This window comes from Oryzias latipes, chromosome 6, assembly GCF_053564925.1.
Source record: "Oryzias latipes strain Hd-rR chromosome 6, Olatipes_Hd-rR_3.1".
Lineage (NCBI taxonomy): Eukaryota > Metazoa > Chordata > Actinopteri > Beloniformes > Adrianichthyidae > Oryzias > Oryzias latipes.
In genome coordinates, this window is record NC_136242.1 from 18,655,886 (window position 1) to 18,679,699 (window position 23,814).

Consider the following 23,814-nt stretch of genomic DNA (forward strand, 5'->3'; position numbering starts at 1 on the left):
ATAAAAAAACGTCATTCTTTTTTATTTAAGAAAGTTCAAATTTTTCGTTCAATTGTATTTAAACAAAACTGTACAAAGTTCTAATACAAGTTTTATAGCAGACAAAACCAAAACTGAATTTTAAATAACACTGTCAACATGATACCAGCATTTTAAAGTTACGAGTATCATCCTCCTTTGTTTAACACAGCAGTAATAATCTTTTCCATTATACAGCTGTCCTTCACTGGGAGTGGTTCAAAGCCCTATTTACACTTGGAGGAGCTTGAGCTAAATGACTGTACAAGGACATGACAGATGACTTTATGTGCACTTTAAGGGAAATGACCATGACAGAACAATAATATACTTTTTATTTGACTTAACTAGAAAACCAGTTAAAAACACATACTTCATCAGTTCAAGTGACGAGAACCTTTACTTTGAGATTGTTGTTGCACATCTCTTAATTGTAAAATAAAGTTTGAATATTTAGTTTTAGTTCTAACCACCAAACAAGCACACTCACTGAGCAGCCTGGCTCAGAAACTAATGTTAGGAAAATGTTATGTTAAGGATAAAGATTCACACTTACAGAACATACAGGACAGTTACACACAAAAAGAAAAATACGTATTGTAAAAATGCGTGGAGAATGCAATTTCCTCTTGTGTCAATGTGACTCTGCCGTAAGAGGATGATATGAATCAAGGATGTAGTATTGTCCATTTAAATGCACATCCTGTGCAATTCATAACTCCACATGCAGATAAGACAAAGCAGGATGTACTTATACTCCATGAAAACAAATATTGACTTTTTGGTAGTATAATTTTATATCATCAATTCAACTGAGTTTCACTCATTCACTAGTCTTCATTTAATATTATTTGTTTACATATTTTTCTTTTTATATATAAATACTGCTCTAATGCTTAATTTTTTTATTTCTCACAAAACCCTATTTGTATTTTGGTACAAATACAAAAGAACTTTGTCACTTCACAAACAGAACAGAATTCAGTTTCTGATAGTGATTTGCATAAACATGAGAGTTCAACCACCATAGGGGCAAGTCTGTGTAGATTCCCAGATAAAAGATTGTACTAATTTGACTGCTCCTTACTCTTCTGCTTTGATCATCACAGCAACAAGTTAAGCTTTTATTTTTTATTTTTTGTTATTTCATTTTTTCTTACTTCTTGCCTCTTTTTCAGTTTTAATGTGAAAACTTTTCAGCAAGATTTTAATCTTTTGTATAATGTCCTTTGATGTTGGTGTTTTTGGATGAAAATGTGTAGTTATTATTTTATTATTAAGGGTTTGGAAGCATAGTTTAGTTAGTAAAGGTTTACTTTTGATATATGTCATTTACAATGGTCTAAAAGATATTTGCACTCTAAACACAAGGTATTTGGTACTTTGAAAACAGCAGAATGTGATGTTTTGTTGCTTTCTTTTTAAGTCTGGATTTTATATATATTTCCATCCTTTCTGTGATAGATCCATTTAGGAATAATCATAAGGGTATGACTCACTGACTGTTTATGCACTAGCAATGCACAATTTAGATTTGCCATTTGCACCCATTCTTAATCATGGTGTTTAACAGCTAAATAGTTTGAGATTACTTTGTAATGCTTGACATAGTAAGATATTTTCTTTGTACTCATTCAAAACAAAAGTGAAAAAAATATATGCATTTAGTGGTATAGAGATTCCTGGCTAAAACAAAAACATTATTGCTTTTTCAATAGTTGACGAGGGTGTCAGCCGTACCTGCAAGGGTTGTGTGAAACACGTCATAGATATATTCAGCAAATGTTTGCTATGTCTTGGCTGTAAAACTTTAAAAAGTGGGAGTGAGCAAAAAAAAAAAACTTGTACAATCTCAATATAAGCCAAGCACCAAATGACCATCGCAGCCTCTGGTGACAACAGGCCCGCTGTGGTAACAATGAGGTGGAGATCTGTATGTCTGAGTATTCTTGCTGTCTTTCTTGTCACTGAGGTGCAGACTAGACTGGGTAAGCCTCACATTTTACATACAGTGCAATGCTTTTTGAAAATCATCCCAATGTAAATTATTTATATGTTGAGATATCAAGAAAGGTAAAAAATAGGATATTGTAGATTACACTTCATTTAATGGATAGTTTCTTGATTCAAACATGATTTTTTTCCTTTTCAGTTCGCAACCATGTCAGCAGCATCTGCAGCACATGGGGCAGAGAGCACTTTAAGACCTTTGATGGGGATGTGTACCAGTTTCCTGGTTTGTGTGAATACAACTTGGTCTCAGACTGCCATGAGCTCTACCAAGAGTTTTCAGTGCATCTGAAAAGAACAGAACAAGATGGAAAACCCACAGTCAGCTATGTGCTAGTCACCGTCAATGACCTGTATTTCCACATCACCAAGACTCGTGTTGTTGTCAACAGTGAGCTGTGAGTAAAGAAGAGAACACTGAGATTTAACAACAACAACAAAAGATTATTTTTAAAAATACATAATAAATCTGATTTTTTTTTGTTCTTCAGTGTCACTTTGCCATACTACCAGGGGGGTGTCCAAGTTGAAAAAAATGCAGTTTACACTAAGCTCCAGGCCAAAGTTGGCTTCACTGTTATGTGGAACGGAGATGACGCTGTCATGGTAAAGGATGAAACAACCCACAAAAAAAGAATTTATAATAAAACCGCACACAACGCTAATTTATGTTCAATGATTATGTAAACTATAATGATTATTCCTCCTGGTCTTTTTTTTCCTGTAGAGAACATTTTCTTTAGCAAATCAAGTTTATTACTAAGAATACAAAGTCAAACATTTTAAAAATTGTTTTAGTGAGCACATTGTTTTTGACAACTAAAAGTTGAAATTAAAAAAACCATCTGACCATCACAAAAACTAGGAAGGTCCAGCTCACAGAGCTTTCTGGTGTATTTGCATCATCTGCCATGTTCATCAGCCAGCTGCATTTGAGTGGCCTGTTTGAAAATTGCATTGCTGCAGAAACTATGCCCTAAAAAACTATAAAGGTTTTTATACTTTTTGCTAAAAACGCCATAAACATATCTAAAAGACAACTAGGAACGCTTTTAAAATGGATCAAAAGATGACTGAAGAGGATCTTTAAAAAAAGGTTTATCCAACTCAGATTGTTTTTGCATTTTATGAGGCAGTAGTAGCAGGTTGCTGTTTTTTCTTTGAGTCTTTATCAGTTACAAAAGTGTTTTTAAAAGAATTTTTACACCTTTTTCTGTTTTTTAGGTGGAAATTGACAATGACTACGCAAATCGCACCTGTGGACTTTGTGGGGACTTTAACGGCTTTCCAGTCTACAATGAGTTCATGCATAATGGTATTTACATAAATGCATTGATTTAAATCTTGTTTTTTTTTTCTTAAATAGTCTAACATGATATTGGATTATGTACAGGCCGCAAAATCAGCCCCATTGAGTTTGGCAACAAACACAAAGCCCATCGGCCAAATGATGACTGTGAGGATCCCTATGAAGAGGAAGAATTACTACAGACCAAGACAGTAGATGAATCTTGCAAAGAGTTTGTGAGTTCCACATCATTTAAAAAGAATGGAATCAAAATGTTTTGAGCAGTAAGACATCAACTTTACACTTGGTTCCTTCTTGTCCATTACAGCGAACCCCTTGTGAACAAATGCTCATTGCAGAGTCTTGGAGCTCCTGCATCAAACTGATTGACCCTGAGGTTTACATCCAGGCTTGTGTGCTGGACATGTGCGGCTGTAGCAACAGCTCAGATGACTTCTGTGTCTGCAGCACACTGTCAGAGTTTTCCCGGCAGTGCTCCCACGCTGGAGGACAACCCCCCAACTGGAGGTCACCTCAGTTCTGTGGTAAAGTTTTTCACTTTGGCTTCTTTTCAGTTATTGTCTTGACTTATGTTTTGTCTAAGATGAAGGTAATCCCAAGTATTGACCTTTTTAATGTAAGATACAGCTCATGTTTCACCTGAAAATCATTAAAAACCAAGATTTTAGGAGATGAATAGCATTAAACAAAATTGTAACTAAATTGTAAATTTATCAATGAAATACCTAAGCAATTTCTCATTCTTCTTAACCTGTTTTGGTTACATAAAATGTCTTCACAGATAAACAGTGTCCGTACAACATGGTGTTTGAGGAGAGTGGTTCACCTTGCATGGACACTTGTACACATCAAGATACAAGTTCTCTGTGTGAGGAACACAAAATTGACGGCTGTTTCTGTCCTCCTGGTTGGTTTTCTTCCAATTTGATCACTAAAAATGACTTCTTCTGTTGCTAAAAAGGTGTAAATAAACTTCAAATCTGTCTTTTATTTCAGGAACTGTATTTGATGACATTTCCATGAGGGGATGTATTGATAAGTCTGATTGTCAGTGCAAGCATATCAACATCTATGATGCTGGACAGGTGTATCGACAGGACACAGAGGAATGGTTTGTAAAATGTGTTTTGGGGTAAACAGAATACAATGTGTATTGCTTATTGGTGTAATGAAATTCTGTATTACCTTTTTTTGTTACAGTACATGTTTTGAAGGGAGATGGATTTGTGTGAGTCTTCAAAGACGTGCCTTGTGCTCAGTTGAAGAGGGCTCACACTTCACTACTTTTGATGGGAAAGCGTACACCTTCCATGGAGACTGTTACTACACTCTGGCCAAAGTGGAAAGAAAGGTGAATTGAGAGATTTTATGCCGTTGAACAGAATACACTTGTGTTGATTAAATGTTTATTGAATTTGTTTTGATCTCCTGATGTTTTTTAGGATGAAATTAGCCCAAAGTTTACTATCCTTGCCCAGCTGGTGCCATGTGCACACCAACAGTTTGACACTTGTCTGAAGACCCTCAAAGTCCTGGTGAACAATGACAGAAACAATGTGAGTTGAACATCGCTTATTTAAATGGGGGTTGTGCTCCTTACCTACAAATTGTTAAGCAGTTATTCCATGTTTTCCCAGGTGTTAACATTCACACCAGATGGGTTGGTTCAGCAGAATAGTCAGCCTGTCAGCTTGCCCTACTACTCAGGTGAACTAAACGGAGCATGTTTTTAAAATTTATTTATTTATTTATTTTTTGTTGTTTATTTGAATTATAAATCAGTTTTCCCTCCACATTTCTCTTTGTTTAGGAGACATCACCATATTCCAGCCTTCATCCTTTCACATAATGATGCAGACTAGATTTGGGATACAAATTCAAGTCCAACATGTTCCCGTCATGCAGGTCTACATCACCTTGGAAGAGAGTTACAAAGCAAAGTCGCGCGGTAGGTTTTACACCATGCTTTTGCATTTTTACATTCAGTTATTTCACATTGGTGCTTTTTAATGATGCAATGATGATTACAATAATGTTAGTTTACTAGACAATTAAAAAGGGATATTATAAACACAATTGAACCAAAATATACGTAGAAAAAACTACATATTGAAGACAAAAAAAAGCAAAACCAATAACAAAAAAACAAAATAACAAGATTAGATTTTTGAAACCACAACACAGTTCAGAATAAATAAAAATACAGAATACAGAAATCAAATAGAAATATTAAAAAATGAAACACAAAAAGAAACCTGTTGGTAACCAATAAAAGTATTGTGATTGGTGTCCAGTATCGCTTCATGCCAAATGACATTTGGTTGAAATGATGGACAAAGATCTTCATCCATCAGTGGTGTCCCACAGTACCTACCTTTTCTTCTTTTGTTTCATTTTTGACATTTCATTTCGATTTCAGGAAATTACCTTTCAAAATGTTTTTTTAGGGAAACTAAGGCTTTTTTATTATTTGTTTAGCTTTATTAATTGTGATTGTTATCTTTAATGTCTTTTTCGGTTAAGTGCACTTCAGGATCACTGTACATATCACCTCCTTCCCAAAATTCTATTTTCATCCTTTCCAAGTTATCATGCTTAATTCTATTTTTTTTCTTTTCTTTTTTTTTCTTTCTTTTTGGGTTTAAATTATCGTCTGCAATAATTATAGCTGTGGTGTTTTTTGGAATCCATCTTTAACTTGTTGCTATGAGTTTATTTGGATAAACAGCAGGAAATTGCTTCACTTTGAAAATAATTACTTATTAAGGAGCACTAACTTTATAGAAATGTTTCAATTTAGCCAATGTTCTTTTCATAACTTAAAACCCAACCTAATAAAAAATCATTAATAATTTTAATTTGATTTACAAAACTTTTTAACATTACAATAACTACGTGTTTATTTCCAAGTTAAAATGTGATTGTCTTATCACGTTTCATCTTTTTCTGTGTTTTGTAAAATGTTGGCTTTTTGCTTGACTCCTTAGGTCTGTGTGGGGACTTTAACATGGTTCTGAGTGACGACATGAGGACTCCTCAGGGGATTGTGGAAGGAACTGCGGGATCTTTTGCTAACTCCTGGAAGGCTAACCTCATGTGCAGTGACACAGAGGAAAGACTTGATGACCCATGTTCCCTGAGCATTGAAAATGGTAAACTGTTTTCCATACATTAGCTCTGTACTTCAGTCATTCAAATTACTTCAGCCACAGAAGGACAAATGACTCGTGTTTTTCAGAATTGTATGCTAAACACTGGTGTGCCTTGCTCCGAAGTCCAAACAGTGAATTCACACAGTGTCACTCAGTGGTGGACCCTGAAGCATTCTACAAGGTAGATCAAACTTGTTGGTCCGGCTTCTTCAGAATGGAAAAAAAATGTTTTTGCTTAAAAAAATTTACACTTTGTCCTGCAGCGATGCATGTATTCTAGCTGCAACTGTGAGAAGAGCGAGGCCTGCCTGTGTGCTGTTTTCTCTTCCTATGCTCGAGCTTGTGCTGCAAAGGAGGTGTTCCTGACGGACTGGAGTGAGAATGTCTGCAGTAAGTTATTTTTTAGTGCACTGAGGTGTAGACTTATGAACTGGAGGTGAATGCATTTCATTTTTTCCAAAGATAAAAACTGACTGCTTTCAAATTGTCTTCCAAACAGATAAATACACCAACAACTGCCCAGAAACTCAGGTCTTTTCTTACAAACATCAGAGATGCCAGCTGACATGCAGATCCCTGAGCTCAGAGCAGCAGAGCTGCTCCTCTGACTTCCTGCCTGTAGATGGATGCTCCTGTGCTGAAGGCTTCTACCTGAATGAAAACCACATGTGTGTTCCAATGGCAAAATGTTCGTGTTATCACAATGGAGCCTACATCCAAGCAGGAAAGTCAATCAACATCAAAGATGAGCACTGGTGAGTCACCATACTTTTAAATAACTTTCATGGATTTAGATTTAGAGTATTTTTTATCAATTGCTGTTTGACCCTTTTTTTTCCTCACTTAATATTTCATTAAAGTATGTTGTATTAATATTATTTTTTGCTAGTGTGTGCAACAATGGAATGCTTCATTGTCGTTCTTGGAGATTCCGATCAGCAGGTAAATGTCTGTTATTAATTTGCATGTAGATGACACACAAATGCATGATTAATGTTAATGCTTTTTCTTTTTAAGTTACAGCATGTCCATTTCCAAGAGTTTTCTTCAACTGTTCTGCTGCCAGCAGAGAAGAGACAGAACTGCAGTGTGTTCAAAGCTGTTTAAATCTGGACAGTGATGATTGCGTGAGTGTTCTTTGGTCAATATCCAGCCAAGAATAATAACTATCCCTTAAACAAAAAAACGAAAATACTGATATTCTGAACCCTCAAGTGTTAGCACCATGGCTCTAATCTGTCTGCAATCCCAGGGCTACACAGACTGTGAATCTGGCTGCCGGTGTCCCAGTGGCCTTCTTGATGATGGCAGGGGTTCCTGTGTAAAACAAAGTGACTGTCCGTGTCAGCATGATGGTCGGGTTTATGCCCCAAGATCAATAATTTCAAAACAATGCAACAAATGGTAACACCTTACTTTAATCTCACTTGTCTCCATGAATTGAAAATTATTTTATATATTCTAATTTATATGTATTCTAATTTTCGGATTTTCTGTTTCACCATTTCTGAAAAATCTAGTACCTGCAAAAGTGGCCAATGGGAGTGCACAGAGAAAAAATGTCCAGAAACCTGCATTATCTATGGAAGTGGCCACTACAATACCTTTGATCATCGCACATTTGGATTTCAAGGACACTGCGGTTATGTTGCCATGAAGGTAATTTAAGTTTATGGCAAAAACATTTTTTGCTGTGTCTTAAATCTTAATCGTCATTAATCAGTGAGCAATCATTTTAAAATATAAGTCATTATGACTTTATGTTTTCATTTTTAAATTCCTGAGTAATTTAGTTTAAGTTGAGTTTGAACTGGGACCTGAGTATGTTTAACAAAACCTTGAATTGCTTTTTTAAGAATAACTGTGGCAATAAAACTGGAGTAAACAGGTTTGGAGTTATCACAGAAAACGTTCCTTGTGGATCTACCAATGCAACATGCTCCAAAAATGTCAAAGTTCAACTTGGGGTGAGAGAAAAAACATGTACTTGATATATTCAGAATAATATACAAATCAATCTTTTATAAAGGATGAAATGAGAGAGCTGAGTCTGCTTTGCTTTACAGCGGACAGAAATCATACTGACAAAGGGTAATTATAAAGTGGAGGACCTTGAGGTTGGAGCACTGCTAAAGTACAAAGTGAGGAGGGTAGGCTTGTACCTGGTGGTAGAATCCGACATTGGTGTGGCAGTAATGTGGGATCGGAAGACAACTATTCGCATCCTACTGGAACCTCAACACAGTGTGAGTAACAATAACTGTTTAATAGTGTTAACTAAAAGCTTTTAAGTTAAAACAATTTAGTTGTATAACTTGTCATTAGTGATTGATTCCTTTCACTTCATACTGATGCAGTAAATGCACTGATACAGCAAATGCAGTACAAATTAAGTCAGTATAAAAGTCTACTCTACTCCTCAATGTGATTTATGTTATTCTAATACATTATGCCTTTTGTGTTTCATGCAGGGTGAAGTATGTGGCCTGTGTGGGAATTTTGATGGTGATGGACAGAATGACTTCACCACACAGGGTCAGATGGTGGTTACCAATCCACTAGAATTTGCAAACAGCTGGAAAGTGAGGAGCAGCTGTAAAGATGTGGAAGAGAATGTTGATCCTTGTGACTTAGAACCCAAACGACAGCACTGGGCTAAAATGATGTGCGGCATAATAACAGGAACAACATTCCATCAATGTCACACTAAGGTTTGAAAGAAATCTTTAGCTCTAAGACATTGAGTGGTTTCAAACATGTTTCTGAAAAAATAATCCTCAATCATTCATGACTGAACAGGTCAACCCCCAGCCTTACTATGACAACTGCGTGAAAGACTCCTGTGCCTGTGATGCCGGAGGAGACTGTGAGTGTTTCTGCTCAGCAGTTGGTGCATATGCACAGGCCTGTAATGAGGCTGGTGTCTGTGTTGCATGGAGAACTCCCGACATTTGTCGTAAGTCAATTTAAGTTGTTTTACTCTGATACTAGTTGTATTAGACATTTCTGGTTTGTCTTATGTGAGATCATTAATCAAAGTACTTTTGTAAGCCAGAAATCTATTTCACAAAAAAGAGATGCCAAAGAAACTTGTTTATTTTTTTTGTCAATCTCAGTCTGTTTGCTCAGCTTGTATAGTACTTACACTGTAACTTCTTCTTTCCTGTTCTCTTGGACTCAAACTGTTGGCTATATACTTGTTTCCCATTCCAGTTGCACTTTTCCACATGTTTATTTCTTCCTTTCCAAATTATTATGCTAAATAACTGATTACCATACAATAAAAAGTTGTTTGGTAAAAGTAATTTAAAGTAAATGTGAAGTGAATGGCACTCCGACTTCCTCTCACTGGCTGTCAGTGTTCCATTGTCAAAAAACATGTGTCGTGGGTGGATTGTTGAATCTAAATTGTCGTGTAGATGTGCGTGGATGTGGTTGTACTCCACTGTGACAGACTTGCATACTGTCCAAGGTGTACCGTGCCCTACCATTGCAGTAGCTGGAATAGGCTCCACCAACCCTTTTACTCTGAAAGGGATTGAGCCAGTTCAGAAAGTAGATGAATTGAAAGTAAAGTTAAGGAATTACAGCATTAGGAAATGCACCTTTTCCTCAATTAGTGCTTAATGAAACATAACAACAGTACCTGAGTGAACTTTACTATCTTCTTTTGCTTCCTCTTAACATACTAAAAATAAAACGTCAAGACTGATAAAATAAAACTAAAAATGTTTGACTTAAATAAACAAATATTAAGAAAAAAGTAATCAATGTGCTGCAATGAAAAATGTATGTTTATTTGATTTTGTATTTTAATATCTAAATGACAAATCTGTTTTTTCCAGCTGTTTTTTGTGATTACTATAACAACCCAAACGATTGCACATGGCACTACCATCCTTGCCACACACCTTGCTATAAAACCTGTCTAAACCCACATGGAATATGTAGTAACCCAATACCCAATCTTGAAGGTAGTATTTTACATTGCAAATTTATGTGCTTGGATTTCATTTTACTTTGGGATTTGGAGACATAACCTAACCAGCTATCTTTAATACTTTTAGGCTGTTATCCTGTATGTCCAGAGGATAAACCAATATTTGATGAAAAAAACCAAACATGCGTGGAAGCATGCCCATACTGCATTTACAATGGGACGATATATGAGGAAAATGAGGTCATTTATAATGTGACTGACAATCTGGGAATGTGCTACTATGCAATCTGCATAAATTCAACAGTAATACATAGCAATGAATCCTGTGCAGCAACAACAGCTACACCTCCCACCCAATCTACAACTACTATGGAGACAAGCACCACAACTGTATCTACAACGACACCCACCAGACAAACTACAAGTACCATGGAGCAAACCACCACAACTCAAACAATAAAACCACCCGAGTTCACCACTTCTACTCCAGAGTCGACCACAACAACTTCGACCACTGTGGCAACAACAACCCCAGAGATGACCACCACAACAGAGGCAACAACGACATCCACAAGTACAGCCTGTGCTCCAACATGCGACTGGTCAGAATGGTATAATGTACATAATCCAACCACTGACAAAAATGACTGGGAGACATATGAAAACATTACAAACAGTGGTCTGCAGATTTGTCATGATCCCATGTTAATCGATTGTCGCTCAGCTGATAGCCCAGATATGGATTTTGATGATTTTATAGAAGAAACCAAACAAACTGTTGAGTGTGACATAAGTTTTGGCTTAATATGTAAAAAAGAAAATCAGCCTTTACGACCAGGAAAGTGCTTTGACTACAAAATAAGAGTTTGCTGTCCAGTGAGCACATGTCAGCCTACTGCATCTACTTTGACCACCATAGAGTCAACTACAACTACAACTACTGTAGCAACAACAACTACCCCAGAGATACCCACCACAACTGTAGCTACAACAACACTTACCAAACAAACAACTACCACAGAGCAAACCACCACAACTCAAACAATAACACCACCTGAGTTCACAACTTCTACTCCAGAGTCGACCACAACAACTACAACCACTGTGGGAACAACAACCCCAGAGATGACCACCAAAACAGAGGCAACAACGACACCCCCCAAAGAAACCACAACAACCCCAGAGCAAACCACCACTACTCCAAAAACAACAACAACTTTACCACCTGAATTCACAACTACCACTCCAGAGACGACCACAACAACTACAACCACTGTAGGAACAACAACCCCAGAGATTACTAACACAACGGAGGCAACAACGACACCCCCCGAAGAAACCACAATAACCCCAGAGCAAACCACCACTAATCCAAAAACAACAACAACTTTACCACCTGAATTCACAACTACCACTCCAGAGACGACCACAACAACTACAACCACTGTGGCAACAACAACCCCAGAGATGAGCACCAGAAATGAAGCAACAACGACACCCCCCAAAGAAACCACAACAACCCCAGAGCAAAACACCACTACTCCAAAAACAACAACAACTTTACCACCTGAATTCACAACTACCACTCCAGAGACGACCACAAAAACTACAACCACTGTACCAACAACAACCCCAGAGATGACCACCACAACGGAGGCAACAACGACACCCCCCAAAGAAACCACAACAACCCCAGAGCAAACCACCACTACTCCAAAAACAACAACAACTTTACCACCTGAATTCACAACTACCACTCCAGAGACGACCACAACAACTACAACCACGGTGGGAGCAACAACCCCAGAGATGACCACCACGACTGAAGCAACAACGACAACCCCCAAAGAAACCAAAACAACCCCAGAGCAAACGACCACTACTCCAAAAACAACAACTTTACCACCTGAATTCACAACTACCACTCCAGAGACGACCACAACAACTACAACCACTGTGGCAACAACAACCCCAGAGATGACCACCACAACTGAAGCAACAACGACAACCCCCAAAGAAACCAAAACAACCCCAGAGCAAACGACCACTACTCCAAAAACAACAACAACTTTACCACCTGAATTCACAACTACCACTCCAGAGACGACCACAACAACTACAACCACTGTGGCAACAACAACCCCAGAGATGACCACCACAACGGAGGCAACAACGACACCCCCCAAAGAAACCACAACAACCCCAAAGCAAACGACCACTACTCCAAAAACAACAACAACTTTACCACCTGAATTCACAACTACCACTCCAGAGAAGACCACAACAACTACAACCACTGTGGCAACAACAACCCCAGAGATGACCACCGCAACGGAGTCAACAACGACACCCCCCAAAGAAACTACAACAACCCCAGAGCAAACCACCACTACTCCAAAAACAACAACAACTTTACCACCTGAATTCACAACTACCACTCCAGAGACGACCACAACAACTACAACCACGGTGGGAGCAACAACCCCAGAGATGACCACCACGACTGAAGCAACAACGACAACCCCCAAAGAAACCAAAACAACCCCTGAGCAAACGACCACTACTCCAAAAACAACAACAACTTTACCACCTGAATTCACAACTACCACTCCAGAGACGACCACAACAACTACAACCACTGTGGCAACAACAACCCCAGAGATGACCACCACAACGGAGGCAACAACGACACCCCCCAAAGAAACCACAACAACCCCAAAGCAAACGACCACTACTCCAAAAACAACAACAACTTTACCACCTGAATTCACAACTACCACTCCAGAGAAGACCACAACAACTACAACCACTGTGGCAACAACAACCCCAGAGATGACCACCGCAACGGAGTCAACAACGACACCCCCCAAAGAAACTACAACAACCCCAGAGCAAACCACCACTACTCCAAAAACAACAACAACTTTACCACCTGAATTCACAACTACCACTCCAGAGACCGCCAAAACAACTACAACCACTGTGGGAACAACAACCCCAGAGATGACCACCGCAACGGAGTCAACAACGACACCCCCCAAAGAAACTACAACAACCCCAGAGCAAACCACCACTACTCCAAAAACAACAACAACTTTACCACCTGAATTCACACCTACCACTCCAGAAACGACCACTACAACTACAACCACTGTGGGAACAACAATCCCAGAGATGACCACCACAACAGAGACAACGACATCCACAAGTACAGCCTGTGTTCCAACATGCGACTGGTCAGAATGGTATAATGTACATAATCCAACCACTGATAAAAATGACTGGGAGACATATGAAAACATTACAAACAGTGGTCTGCAGATTTGTCATGATCCCATGTTAATCGATTGTCGCTCGGCGGATAGTCCAGATATGGATTTTGATGATTTTATAGAAGAAACCAAACAAACTGTTGAGTGTGACATAAGTTTTGGCTTAATATGTAAAAAAGAAAATCAGCCTTTACGACCAGGAAAGTGTTTTGACTACAAATTAAGAGTTTGCTGTCCAGTGAGCATATGCCAGCCTACTGCATCTACTTTGACCACCCTAGAGTCAACTACAACTACAACTACTGTAGCAACAACAACTACCCCAGAGATACCCACCACAACAGTAGCTACAACAACACCCACCAAACAAACTACAACTACCACAGAGCAAACCACCACAACTCAAACAATAACACCACCTGAGTTCACAACTTCTACTCCAGAGACGACCACAACAACTACAACCACTGTGGCAACAACAACCCCAGAGATGACCACCACAACAGAGGCAACAACGACACCTTCCAAAGAAACCACAAAAACCCCAGAGCAAACCACCACTACTCCAAAAACAACAACAACTTTACCACCTGAATTCACAACTACCACTCCAGAGACGACCACAACAACTACAACCACTGTGGCAACAACAACCCCAGAAATTACCACCACAACGGAGGCAAGAACGACACCCCCCAAAGAAACAACAACAACCCCAAAGAAAACCACCACTACTCCAAAAATAACAACAAAACCACCTGAATTCACAACTACCACTCCAGAGACGACCACAACAACTACAACCACTGTGGCAACAACAACCCCAGAGATGACCACCACAACGGAGGCAATAACGACACCCCCCAAAGAAACCACAACAACCCCAGAGCAAACCACCACTACTCCAAAAACAACAACAACTTTACCACCTGAATTCACAACTACCACTCCAGAGACGACCACAACAACTACAACCACTGTGGCAACAACAACCCCAGAGATGACCACCACAACGGAGGCAACAACGACACCCCCCAAAGAAACTACAACAACCCCAGAGCAAACCACCACTCTTCCAAAGACAACAACAACTTTACCACCTGAATTCACAACTACCACTCCAGAGAAGACCACAACAACTACAACCACTGTGGCAACAACAACCACACCAGAAATAACCCCCACAACTGAGGCAACAACAACACCCACCAAACACAGTACAACTACCACGGAGCAAACCACAACTACTCCAACAACAACAACAACTTTACCACCTGAATTCACAACTACCACTCCAGAGACGACCACAACTACAACCACTGTGGGAACAACAACCTCAGAGATGACCACCACAACGGAGGCAATAACGACACCCCCCAAAGAAACCACAACAACCCCAAAGCAAACGACCACTACTCCAAAAACAACAACTTTACCACCTGAATTCACAACTACCACTCCAGAGACGACCACAACAACTACAACCACTGTGGGAACAACAACCCCAGAGATGACCACCACAACTGAAGCAACAACGACACCCCCCAGAGAAACCACAACAACCCCAGAGCAAACCACCACTACTCCAAAAACAACAACTTTACCACCTGAATTCACAACTACCACTCCAGAGACGACCACAACAACTACAACCACTGTGGCAACAACAACCCCAGAGATGACCACCACAACGGAGGCAACAACGACACCCCCCAAAGAAACTACAACAACCCCAGAGCAAACCACCACTCTTCCAAAGACAACAACAACTTTACCACCTGAATTCACAACTACCACTCCAGAGAAGACCACAACAACTACAACCACTGTGGCAACAACAACCACACCAGAAATAACCCCCACAACTGAGGCAACAACAACACCCACCAAACACAGTACAACTACCACGGAGCAAACCACAACTACTCCAACAACAACAACAACTTTACCACCTGAATTCACAACTACCACTCCAGAGACGACCACAACTACAACCACTGTGGGAACAACAACCTCAGAGATGACCACCACAACGGAGGCAATAACGACACCCCCCAAAGAAACCACAACAACCCCAAAGCAAACGACCACTACTCCAAAAACAACAACTTTACCACCTGAATTCACAACTACCACTCCAGAGACGACCACAACAACTACAACCACTGTGGGAACAACAACCCCAGAGATGACCACCACAACTGAAGCAACAACGACACCCCCCAGAGAAACCACAACAACCCCAGAGCAAACCACCACTACTCCAAAAACAACAACTTTACCACCTGAATTCACAACTACCACTCCAGAGACGACCACAACAACTACAACCACTGTGGCAACAACAACCCCAGAGAAGACCACCACAACGGAGGCAACAACGACACCCCCCAAAGAAACTACAACAACCCCAGAGCAAACCACCACTACTCCAAAAACAACAACATTACCACCTGAATTCACAACTACCACTCCAGAGACGACCACAACAACTACAACCACTGTGGTAACAACAACCCCAGAGATGACCACCACAACGGAGGCAACAATGACACCCCCCAAAGAAACCACTACAACCCCAGAGCAAACCACCACTATTCCAAAAACAACAACAACTTTACCACCTGAATTTACAACTACCACTCCAGGGTCAACCACAACAACTACAACCACTTTGGCAACAACAACCACACCAGAAATAACCCCCACAACTAAGGCAACAACAACACCCACCATACAAACTACAACTAGCACAGAGCAAACCACCACAACTTCAACAACAATACCACCTGTCTTCACCACTACCACTCCAGAGTCAACCACAACAATTAAAACCACGGTAGCAACAACCACAACACCAGAGATAACAACCATAACAAAAGCTACAACCACACCCTTCAAACAAAGCACAACTACCATAAAGCACTCTACCACAACTCCAAAAACACCAACTACACCCAATATTATTGGCACTACCACTCTAGAGTCGACCACCACAACTACACCGACTGTGGCAAGCACTACCACCCCAGAGCTGACCACCACAACAAAGGCCACAACCACATCTACTACGATAACCACAAGTTTTACGATAGTCACAGGTCCAACCTCTACAAGCTCAACACCCGCAACAGACAAAGTTGTAACAGACAGTACTACACAAACCACTACGGAATGCTTCTGCATTATAAATGGCACACATTATAAACCAGGTAAGATTAAAGCATAAATCATATGAAGAAAATCAGGAATTGCCATGATATTTTATTAATGTTGTGTTTTTTTCTTCACACGTCTAGGAGAGGTAATATTTGACATGTACCACATTGGGTCCGGCATTTGCCTGACAATGATATGTTCAGATATCTGCAAAATTATGAACAAGACGGAAGCTTGTCCCACTACAGCACCATCTACACTGGAACCCACACCCACATCTTACACACCATCATGTCCTGAATGGGATGTTGTCGTAAGAATCTTTTTGTTCTTTGCTAATTACAGTTAAAGCTACATATGTAAATCCATTCATAGTGCATTTTAATAACATTACATGCATTATTTTCCTCTGTTTATTCATAGCATCTTTACAGCTCTTTCATTTTAATTTAACTGTTTTATTGGGATGTTAATATTAATTTGTCTTTTCTTTTGTTTTTAAGCAAAATGAAACCTTTGTCTTGTGCAATTGTACAATGGCCAGATGCATTGAAAATGGTACAATTGAAATAATACCATATGAGTGTCCACCTCTTCAAAATATAACTTGTGCCAGTGGAAAGAAACCTGTTCTTGTTTATGATGAGTTCTACTGTTGCCAGCATTACGTCTGTGACTGTAAGTTTTCTCTGCAGATTTAACTTGGCTATTATCCCTTTTATAGTGTTATTATATACACATATATTTAAATAATGATGTGTCCTTCCTTAGGTGTATGTGAGGGCTGGGGTGATCCCCATTACATCACATTTGATGGATTGTACTACAGTTACCAAGGAAACTGTACTTACATTTTGATGGAAGAGATTACACAAACGCACAACCTAAAAATTTATGTTGATAATGTTTATTGTGATCCCACTGAAGATGTTTCTTGTCCACGATCAATTATTATATCATTTAATTCTCAAGTTATCACACTTGTAAATCATAACTTGATTGGAGCACCACGGTTAGAGGTAACATTACACAATATTTTGGTTCTGTTGACTTTAATACTATTTTCTAATTAATCTGTTTGTTTCACAACAAATAATTTTTTTTAGTCTAGTTGAATGGCAATGATAAAGTATGTTTAACCTTCTCATATTTGTTTTATGTATTTTTTTAGGCTTTTGAAAATGGTGAAAGTTTGAGACTACCTTATTCACAGCATGGAATGAAGGTCTTGAGTTCTAGCCTCAATTTGGTCTTTGAGATCCCTCGCCTTAAAGTAGTAATTACATTTGGAATGACTGGTTTTAGTATTACCCTTCCCTATCGGTCATTTGGAAGAAACACCCAGGGCCACTGTGGTAAGAACTTATTTAAATGTTGTTAAGAAATATTTATTTTAAGGCACACTAAAGTGTAAACTTAATTCTCAGGCACATGCACCAACAATCAGGCTGATGACTGTATGTTGCCTGGGGGCCAGCTGGTGGAAAATTGTGCTATAATGGCAGACTACTGGCTTGCACAAGACATTTATCAACCAGATTGTGAAGTACCATCTGTGCTACCCACCAGTCCACCTGAGCCTCCAGTGGAGCCAACTCCCTGCAACCCTGATTCTATATGTGATTTGATCAAAAGCAGGTTTGTCTGGATGACTCGATCTGCAGTTTTTCACTCAGTGTTATCCTTTTAGGCCAAACAAACCATGCTTAACATTCTTTTTTTGTTTTGTTTCTTTTTAGTGTTTTTGCAGAGTGTCATTCTTTAGTTTCTCCCGACAATTTCTACAGAGGCTGTGTTTTTGACAGCTGCCACGTTTCCAACCCAGCAGTGGAGTGTACAAGCTTGCAAACTTATGCTGCTGCCTGTGCTCAAGCTGGTGTTTGTCTCCACTGGAGGAATCACACAAAACTGTGTGGTTAGTAATCATTCATTTAATGTTATTTATATCTATGGAATCAACAATGGAAACCAAGAAAACAGGATTCTTTGCACTACTGACAGGAGTATACTTGGTGAAAGAAAACAATAACCTCTTTTTGTGTTATTTTTTTAACAGATTATAGTTGCCCTTCAGACAAAATTTATAAGCCATGTGGTCCTGCAGAACAGCCAACTTGTGAAGACAAGTAAGCTTCCAGAAATAATTGGGCCCCTAATAAATAACCAATAATTAAGTAATTTGCAAGTGTACTGTTATGATAGTATGAGATTCAAATTATAATCACCTGTTCATTTTTTCAGCCAATCATTTCACAAGTGTAATTTCAATATTTTTACCTTCACAGTCCCAATGAACCAAGCTTTAACTATACAATTGAAGGATGCTTTTGCCCTGATGGAATGAAACTCTTCAACAAAGATTCTGGAATATGTGTTGAAAAGTGTGGTAAGCAATAATATCGCTGATTTTTATCTGTGGCCATAATTTTTTTTATTGTTGTTGTAATTTTTTGTTGTTGTGTTTTTTTTTTTCTAGGATGTCTTGATCCTGAGGGCATTCCTCGAGAGGTGAAAGCAAACAAGCAAAACATAGAAAGACAAAAGAACAATGTCCACTTCAAAATCCAAATACATTATTTAGCAAAAAATAACAAATTTCTAACCATAACTTTTTTTTCAGTTCAATGAAAGATTTGAATACAAATGCCAGGATTGCATCTGTGATGAGTCCACCAAAACTATTGTTTGCAAGCCGAAAACATGCCCACCACCACATAACGCTGACTGTACCACTCCAGGTTTTGTGGTTGTGAACCAAACAAATCCAGAAGACCCATGCTGCTATGACTATGTTTGCGGTAAAATATGTATAATTTATACATCTTTACATTTTTTGCTTTTTAGGATTTCCCCTTGAGACTGAATTGTGCATTCATAATATTTGCATTCACAGAATGCCAAATCAGTACCTGTCCTGCCAACACTATAAACTGTCAGGTTGGATATAAACCTGTTATGAGTGTTCCTGAGGGAAAATGTTGCCCTGAGTATTTATGTGGTGAGATGCTGACTTCTGCTTCAACTAAATTATCCTAAAAAATACTTTTTTTTAAAACTATCCTTGATAATTGTTTGATTCTTTCTTAGAGCCAAAAAGAGTTTGTGTCCACAAAGAAATTGAATATCAGGTAAATAAAGAGCTGTCTTTCTTTTAGTTTTCAAACTTTAGAACAAATTAACTTTAATTTTAACTAATTTAGTTGAACATGATTCAGTTTAACGTAATTATAAACTCCTATTTTTGTTTTTGTCAGCCTGGGGCATCAGTTCCTGCACATGTATGTCAGAACTGTATCTGCAGCAATGAGGTTGACCCAAAAACTGGTTTGTTCAAAGTGGTGTGCGAATTTATGCTGTGTGACCAAAACTGTGGTGCGGTAAGAAAAAAAAAATCTATTTAAACATTTTTTTCTTGATAGATTTTGGGGATTTTTCCAGCCTGCTTAATGTGCGTTACTTTCTTTCTTTCTCAGGGATTTGAATATGTGGAAACAGATTCTGATGTATGCTGTGGAGAATGTGTACAGAAAGACTGTGTGATCAAAATCAACAGTACCCAACATATCTTGACAGTAAGTTAATGAAATCCTGTCTTCTCATATTTTATCATCCTTGTGTTATCTGACTTTTGTGTGTTTCGGCACCCCCACATCCCTGCTCTTTAGGAGGGACAAACCTGGTCACCACCTGGCAACAAGTGTGAACAATACACCTGTGTCAAGAATGATGACATTTTAACAACAGTCACCTCACACATAATCTGCCCGATGTTCCAAGAGAGCAACTGCGAACCAGTAAGCCGCACTTTGCAGCACATTAAACTGGATGCTCTATGTGTGGAAGAGTTCAAAGTGATAGGGTGCTTTTATTTTCTTTCACAGGATTCGATTCAGACAGCAGCAAATGGGTGCTGTAAAATCTGTAAGTGCTGCATTTTTATGTTATTTGTGGAAAAAATGTCAAACTGAAATCAAGCTAACAAAGCTTTTTTCAAACAAAAAGGTGTGGAGAAAGATAAGGCCTGCAAGGTGGTTTCTATGACAACCCGGGTAACACATAATGGCTGTCAAGCTGAAGAAGAGGTGGACATGCCATACTGTGAAGGATCATGCAACACATTCACCAAGTAAGAATGATACAATGTCACTGATTCTTTTTAAGTATCAAGCAAATTTCGATTTTATATTTGATGGAACACCTGCTTTCTTTAGGTATTCTGAAGCTGCTGCTGCTATGCAACACTCTTGTTCTTGCTGTAAGGAGACACGCTTCAGCAATCGCACCATTGACCTGCTGTGCCTAACTGGAGAGAAGATCCCGTTCACATACATGCACGTTGAAGAGTGTGGCTGTGGAAAAACGGCCTGCACCAAGCCTGCAGGACTACCTTCTCGCAGGAAACGAAGCTTCACACTGCAGTGACAAAACTATCCATATTCACATTAACAACTAAAATATGTAAATCTTTTTTCTCCTTCCCGTCTCACAATCACAACTTCTGACATAGTAAATCCAAATGAACTATGTATTGTATTTATCAGCTGATTAAATGAAACTAAGCAACTCAAAAAGGGCGTCTCTTTCATGTTTTGTAGTCACAACTTATTCTTCAGTGCTTTTACAGAAGGTCAAGAAAACTTTTTTGTACTTCTCTAGAACACACGTGGTGTTGACAGAACAATGTGCTTTGCTGTGTGTTGTGAAGTTCCATAACTAAGGAAAGGGCTTTTTTATAAATAAAATGGACATTATGTGAACATTATTAGTTTATCTAATGCATGATGATGTTTAAATTATATTCATATAGTACATAAAATTTCTGTAGTGTGCTAATTGATAGACAGCAAGTTACTTTATTGCAGTAAAAGGTTTTGGCTAAAAAAGTTCTCAAAAAATGACTGCACAGATAGCTTTTAAAAGATCCTCTAATCACAATGACATGTACTTTTGTCTTCCACAAACAAACTGGTCAAGTAATGGCGGTCACTGAATCTTATGAGTCATTGATGAGTAAGGGAGATCAATTTTGACACATACATGCTGTCTTAATACACAACTGTTTTATCTTCATTTATAACAGTATATTTAAAAGAAACTGCATCCATTTTTTGTATTTGGGGTTTTAATTTTACTTATTTGTAAAACAGGTACTACACACAGACTCATTTGCATCCACAGAAGAACATAAAACATTTTTAAAAATATTTCCATCGTATCTTCTAAATAAATATCTGTCATGGCTACAGCTGCCCTGCTGCTGCTAATTGTCTGATTTTCTCCACCTGTGCCTGCTCCTATAAATCACTTCCTCTGCCCTTCTCTCCCTTTCGGATCGTTGCTCTGCAAGCATTCAGTCAACTCACCTGCTCTGTTCTAACAGCCAGCTTGTCTACCTGTCTGCTCGCCACTCAGCCTGGCTTCCAGCTAACCTGCTCATCCCATTCTCCAGCCTCTGCTCTCAGCTTCATGCTGCTACGGCCGTTGTCTGCGCCTGCTTCCCTGCCACACCATTTTGCCCCAAGCCTCATTAATCCCTGGAGCTCTGCAATTTTGGAACTATTTCCCAGAAAACCTGCTGGAGATTCTTTGGATTGTGAAATCAAGGGTGCTTGTGACTGAGCCCCAGGCTCCTGAGTTCTACCACGCTACGAGTGTCCTTGTCTTTTCTGACTATTGTGTCTGGAGTCACACCTCCATCCATTTGCTGTACTGAGGACTTCACTCCGCCCCTCTCTTCTACCTGTGGATCACATTCCTCATTCCAGTAAGCCTGTTTTTGCTCCGACTAATCAAGGTCATTTCCCGTCACTAACCCTCTCCTTTCTTCTCAGCATCCGTACATTGGCTGTGTTTCTCCGGGGCCTGGGCTCTTTAAGTTAAAAACTAAATAAATCTGGTGTCTTGCACTCCTGAGTTTGTTCTATTTTTTTTCCCTGGAAACAATTCGTAACAATAACTGGAGCATATACCAAATGAAAAAATATAGATGAAAACGCATATTACCGGTTATCTATTTTCTTTTTTTCAGCTCTTTTTATTTAAGAAATCTGTTAATAGTATCTATATAGTTTTTAAAAGGGATTTTAGCTATTTTCATAGGTGTGACAATATCTTGTTATTTTGTTTAGTTGGTGCTTTGTGAACAATCATTTTCTTAGAGGTTCAGACTTAACTATCACTCAAAAAAACAAATGAAAGTATAAAAAAGGGCTGCTAAAAACAAAATAAACAAAATTGGCATTGACCATAGTTTAAACTCAAAAGTTCATATTGGTTTATCAAGCAAATCCCCTATAAGACAGAAATATTAAGATCTAAAGGTTTATATTAAGATTTGTAAAGTTTCCAACAATTGATATGCAGGGAACAAACAGATTTGTTTTTTTAGAAACTGTTTTTTTTAGTCATATAACACCCCAGGAGATACTTATGAAAACTCTTTCATAAACAATTGTTTGACTGGTTGCAACTTTAAATTTGTGTTTGCTGATGATTGTTTACTTGCTTATAAAAAAAAATTAAACAAGATGTTTTGCACTTCCCAATCTAGCTATGAACTCCTCCAAGGGCAAACATGAGTTTAGATCACATCCACATGCAGGAGCTTGAAAATGGGAAAGCAATATGCATTTCTCGGCAACGGCAAGTTATTTATTCAAGGAGGTGTCTTATCACATCAGCATGGCTGCTTTGATTATGATCTTGACTGTAAATCCTTTACCTGTATTGACATAATGCTGTTTACTCAAACTCCTCTTATTGTTAAGCAAATAAACTCAGAAAACTGAAAGTAGTCAGCATGTTATGATTTTGCTCCACCGCTACCAGAGAAGCAAAACAAAAGTTTGACCAAAAGAACATTTCTAGCATCACTTATGTAAGGGATAGTGGCCGATGAAGTGTGCATTATTAGAAATTATACCATGGTCCGAGTGAATACTCAATTCTGATTGG

The 23,814-nt window shown here is 38.8% G+C and overlaps 1 protein-coding gene and 1 long non-coding RNA gene across 4 annotated transcripts; both read left to right on the forward strand.

Annotated features, from left to right (window-relative positions):
- Positions 1-1,867: 1,867 nt before the first annotated feature.
- muc2.1 (mucin 2.1) lies at positions 1,868-21,431 on the forward strand. 3 transcript variants are annotated; one of them, XM_078948657.1, is made up of 47 exons: positions 1,868-2,006; positions 2,171-2,426; positions 2,520-2,634; positions 3,253-3,343; positions 3,422-3,552; positions 3,645-3,861; positions 4,119-4,244; positions 4,334-4,448; positions 4,538-4,688; positions 4,780-4,893; positions 4,975-5,044; positions 5,148-5,285; positions 6,325-6,489; positions 6,576-6,670; positions 6,753-6,879; positions 6,989-7,244; positions 7,379-7,431; positions 7,507-7,616; positions 7,742-7,893; positions 8,010-8,148; positions 8,346-8,456; positions 8,556-8,735; positions 8,961-9,200; positions 9,289-9,445; positions 10,335-10,463; positions 10,557-11,654; positions 11,826-12,167; positions 12,336-12,848; positions 13,020-16,913; positions 17,001-17,173; positions 17,364-17,538; positions 17,632-17,879; positions 18,032-18,215; positions 18,288-18,498; positions 18,600-18,775; positions 18,917-18,986; positions 19,146-19,246; positions 19,337-19,368; positions 19,481-19,658; positions 19,754-19,858; positions 19,948-19,988; positions 20,115-20,237; positions 20,334-20,432; positions 20,526-20,654; positions 20,742-20,781; positions 20,863-20,986; positions 21,072-21,431. In XM_078948657.1, exons 1-47 carry the CDS (start codon positions 1,892-1,894, stop codon positions 21,280-21,282), a joined length of 11,820 nt encoding a protein of 3,939 aa, XP_078804783.1. In that variant the 5' UTR covers positions 1,868-1,891; the 3' UTR covers positions 21,283-21,431. The 3 variants fall into 3 exon arrangements, with proteins under 3 accessions (XP_078804783.1, XP_078804781.1, XP_078804782.1); XM_078948655.1 differs by having other exon boundaries at positions 12,336-16,913; XM_078948656.1 differs by having other exon boundaries at positions 7,379-7,426; positions 7,505-7,616; positions 12,336-16,913.
- Positions 21,432-22,185: 754 nt separating this feature from the next.
- LOC144992444 (uncharacterized) lies at positions 22,186-22,766 on the forward strand. The gene is made up of 2 exons (XR_013656407.1): positions 22,186-22,624; positions 22,692-22,766. It is a non-coding gene; the product is annotated as an uncharacterized LOC144992444 (long non-coding RNA).
- Positions 22,767-23,814: the final 1,048 nt, after the last annotated feature.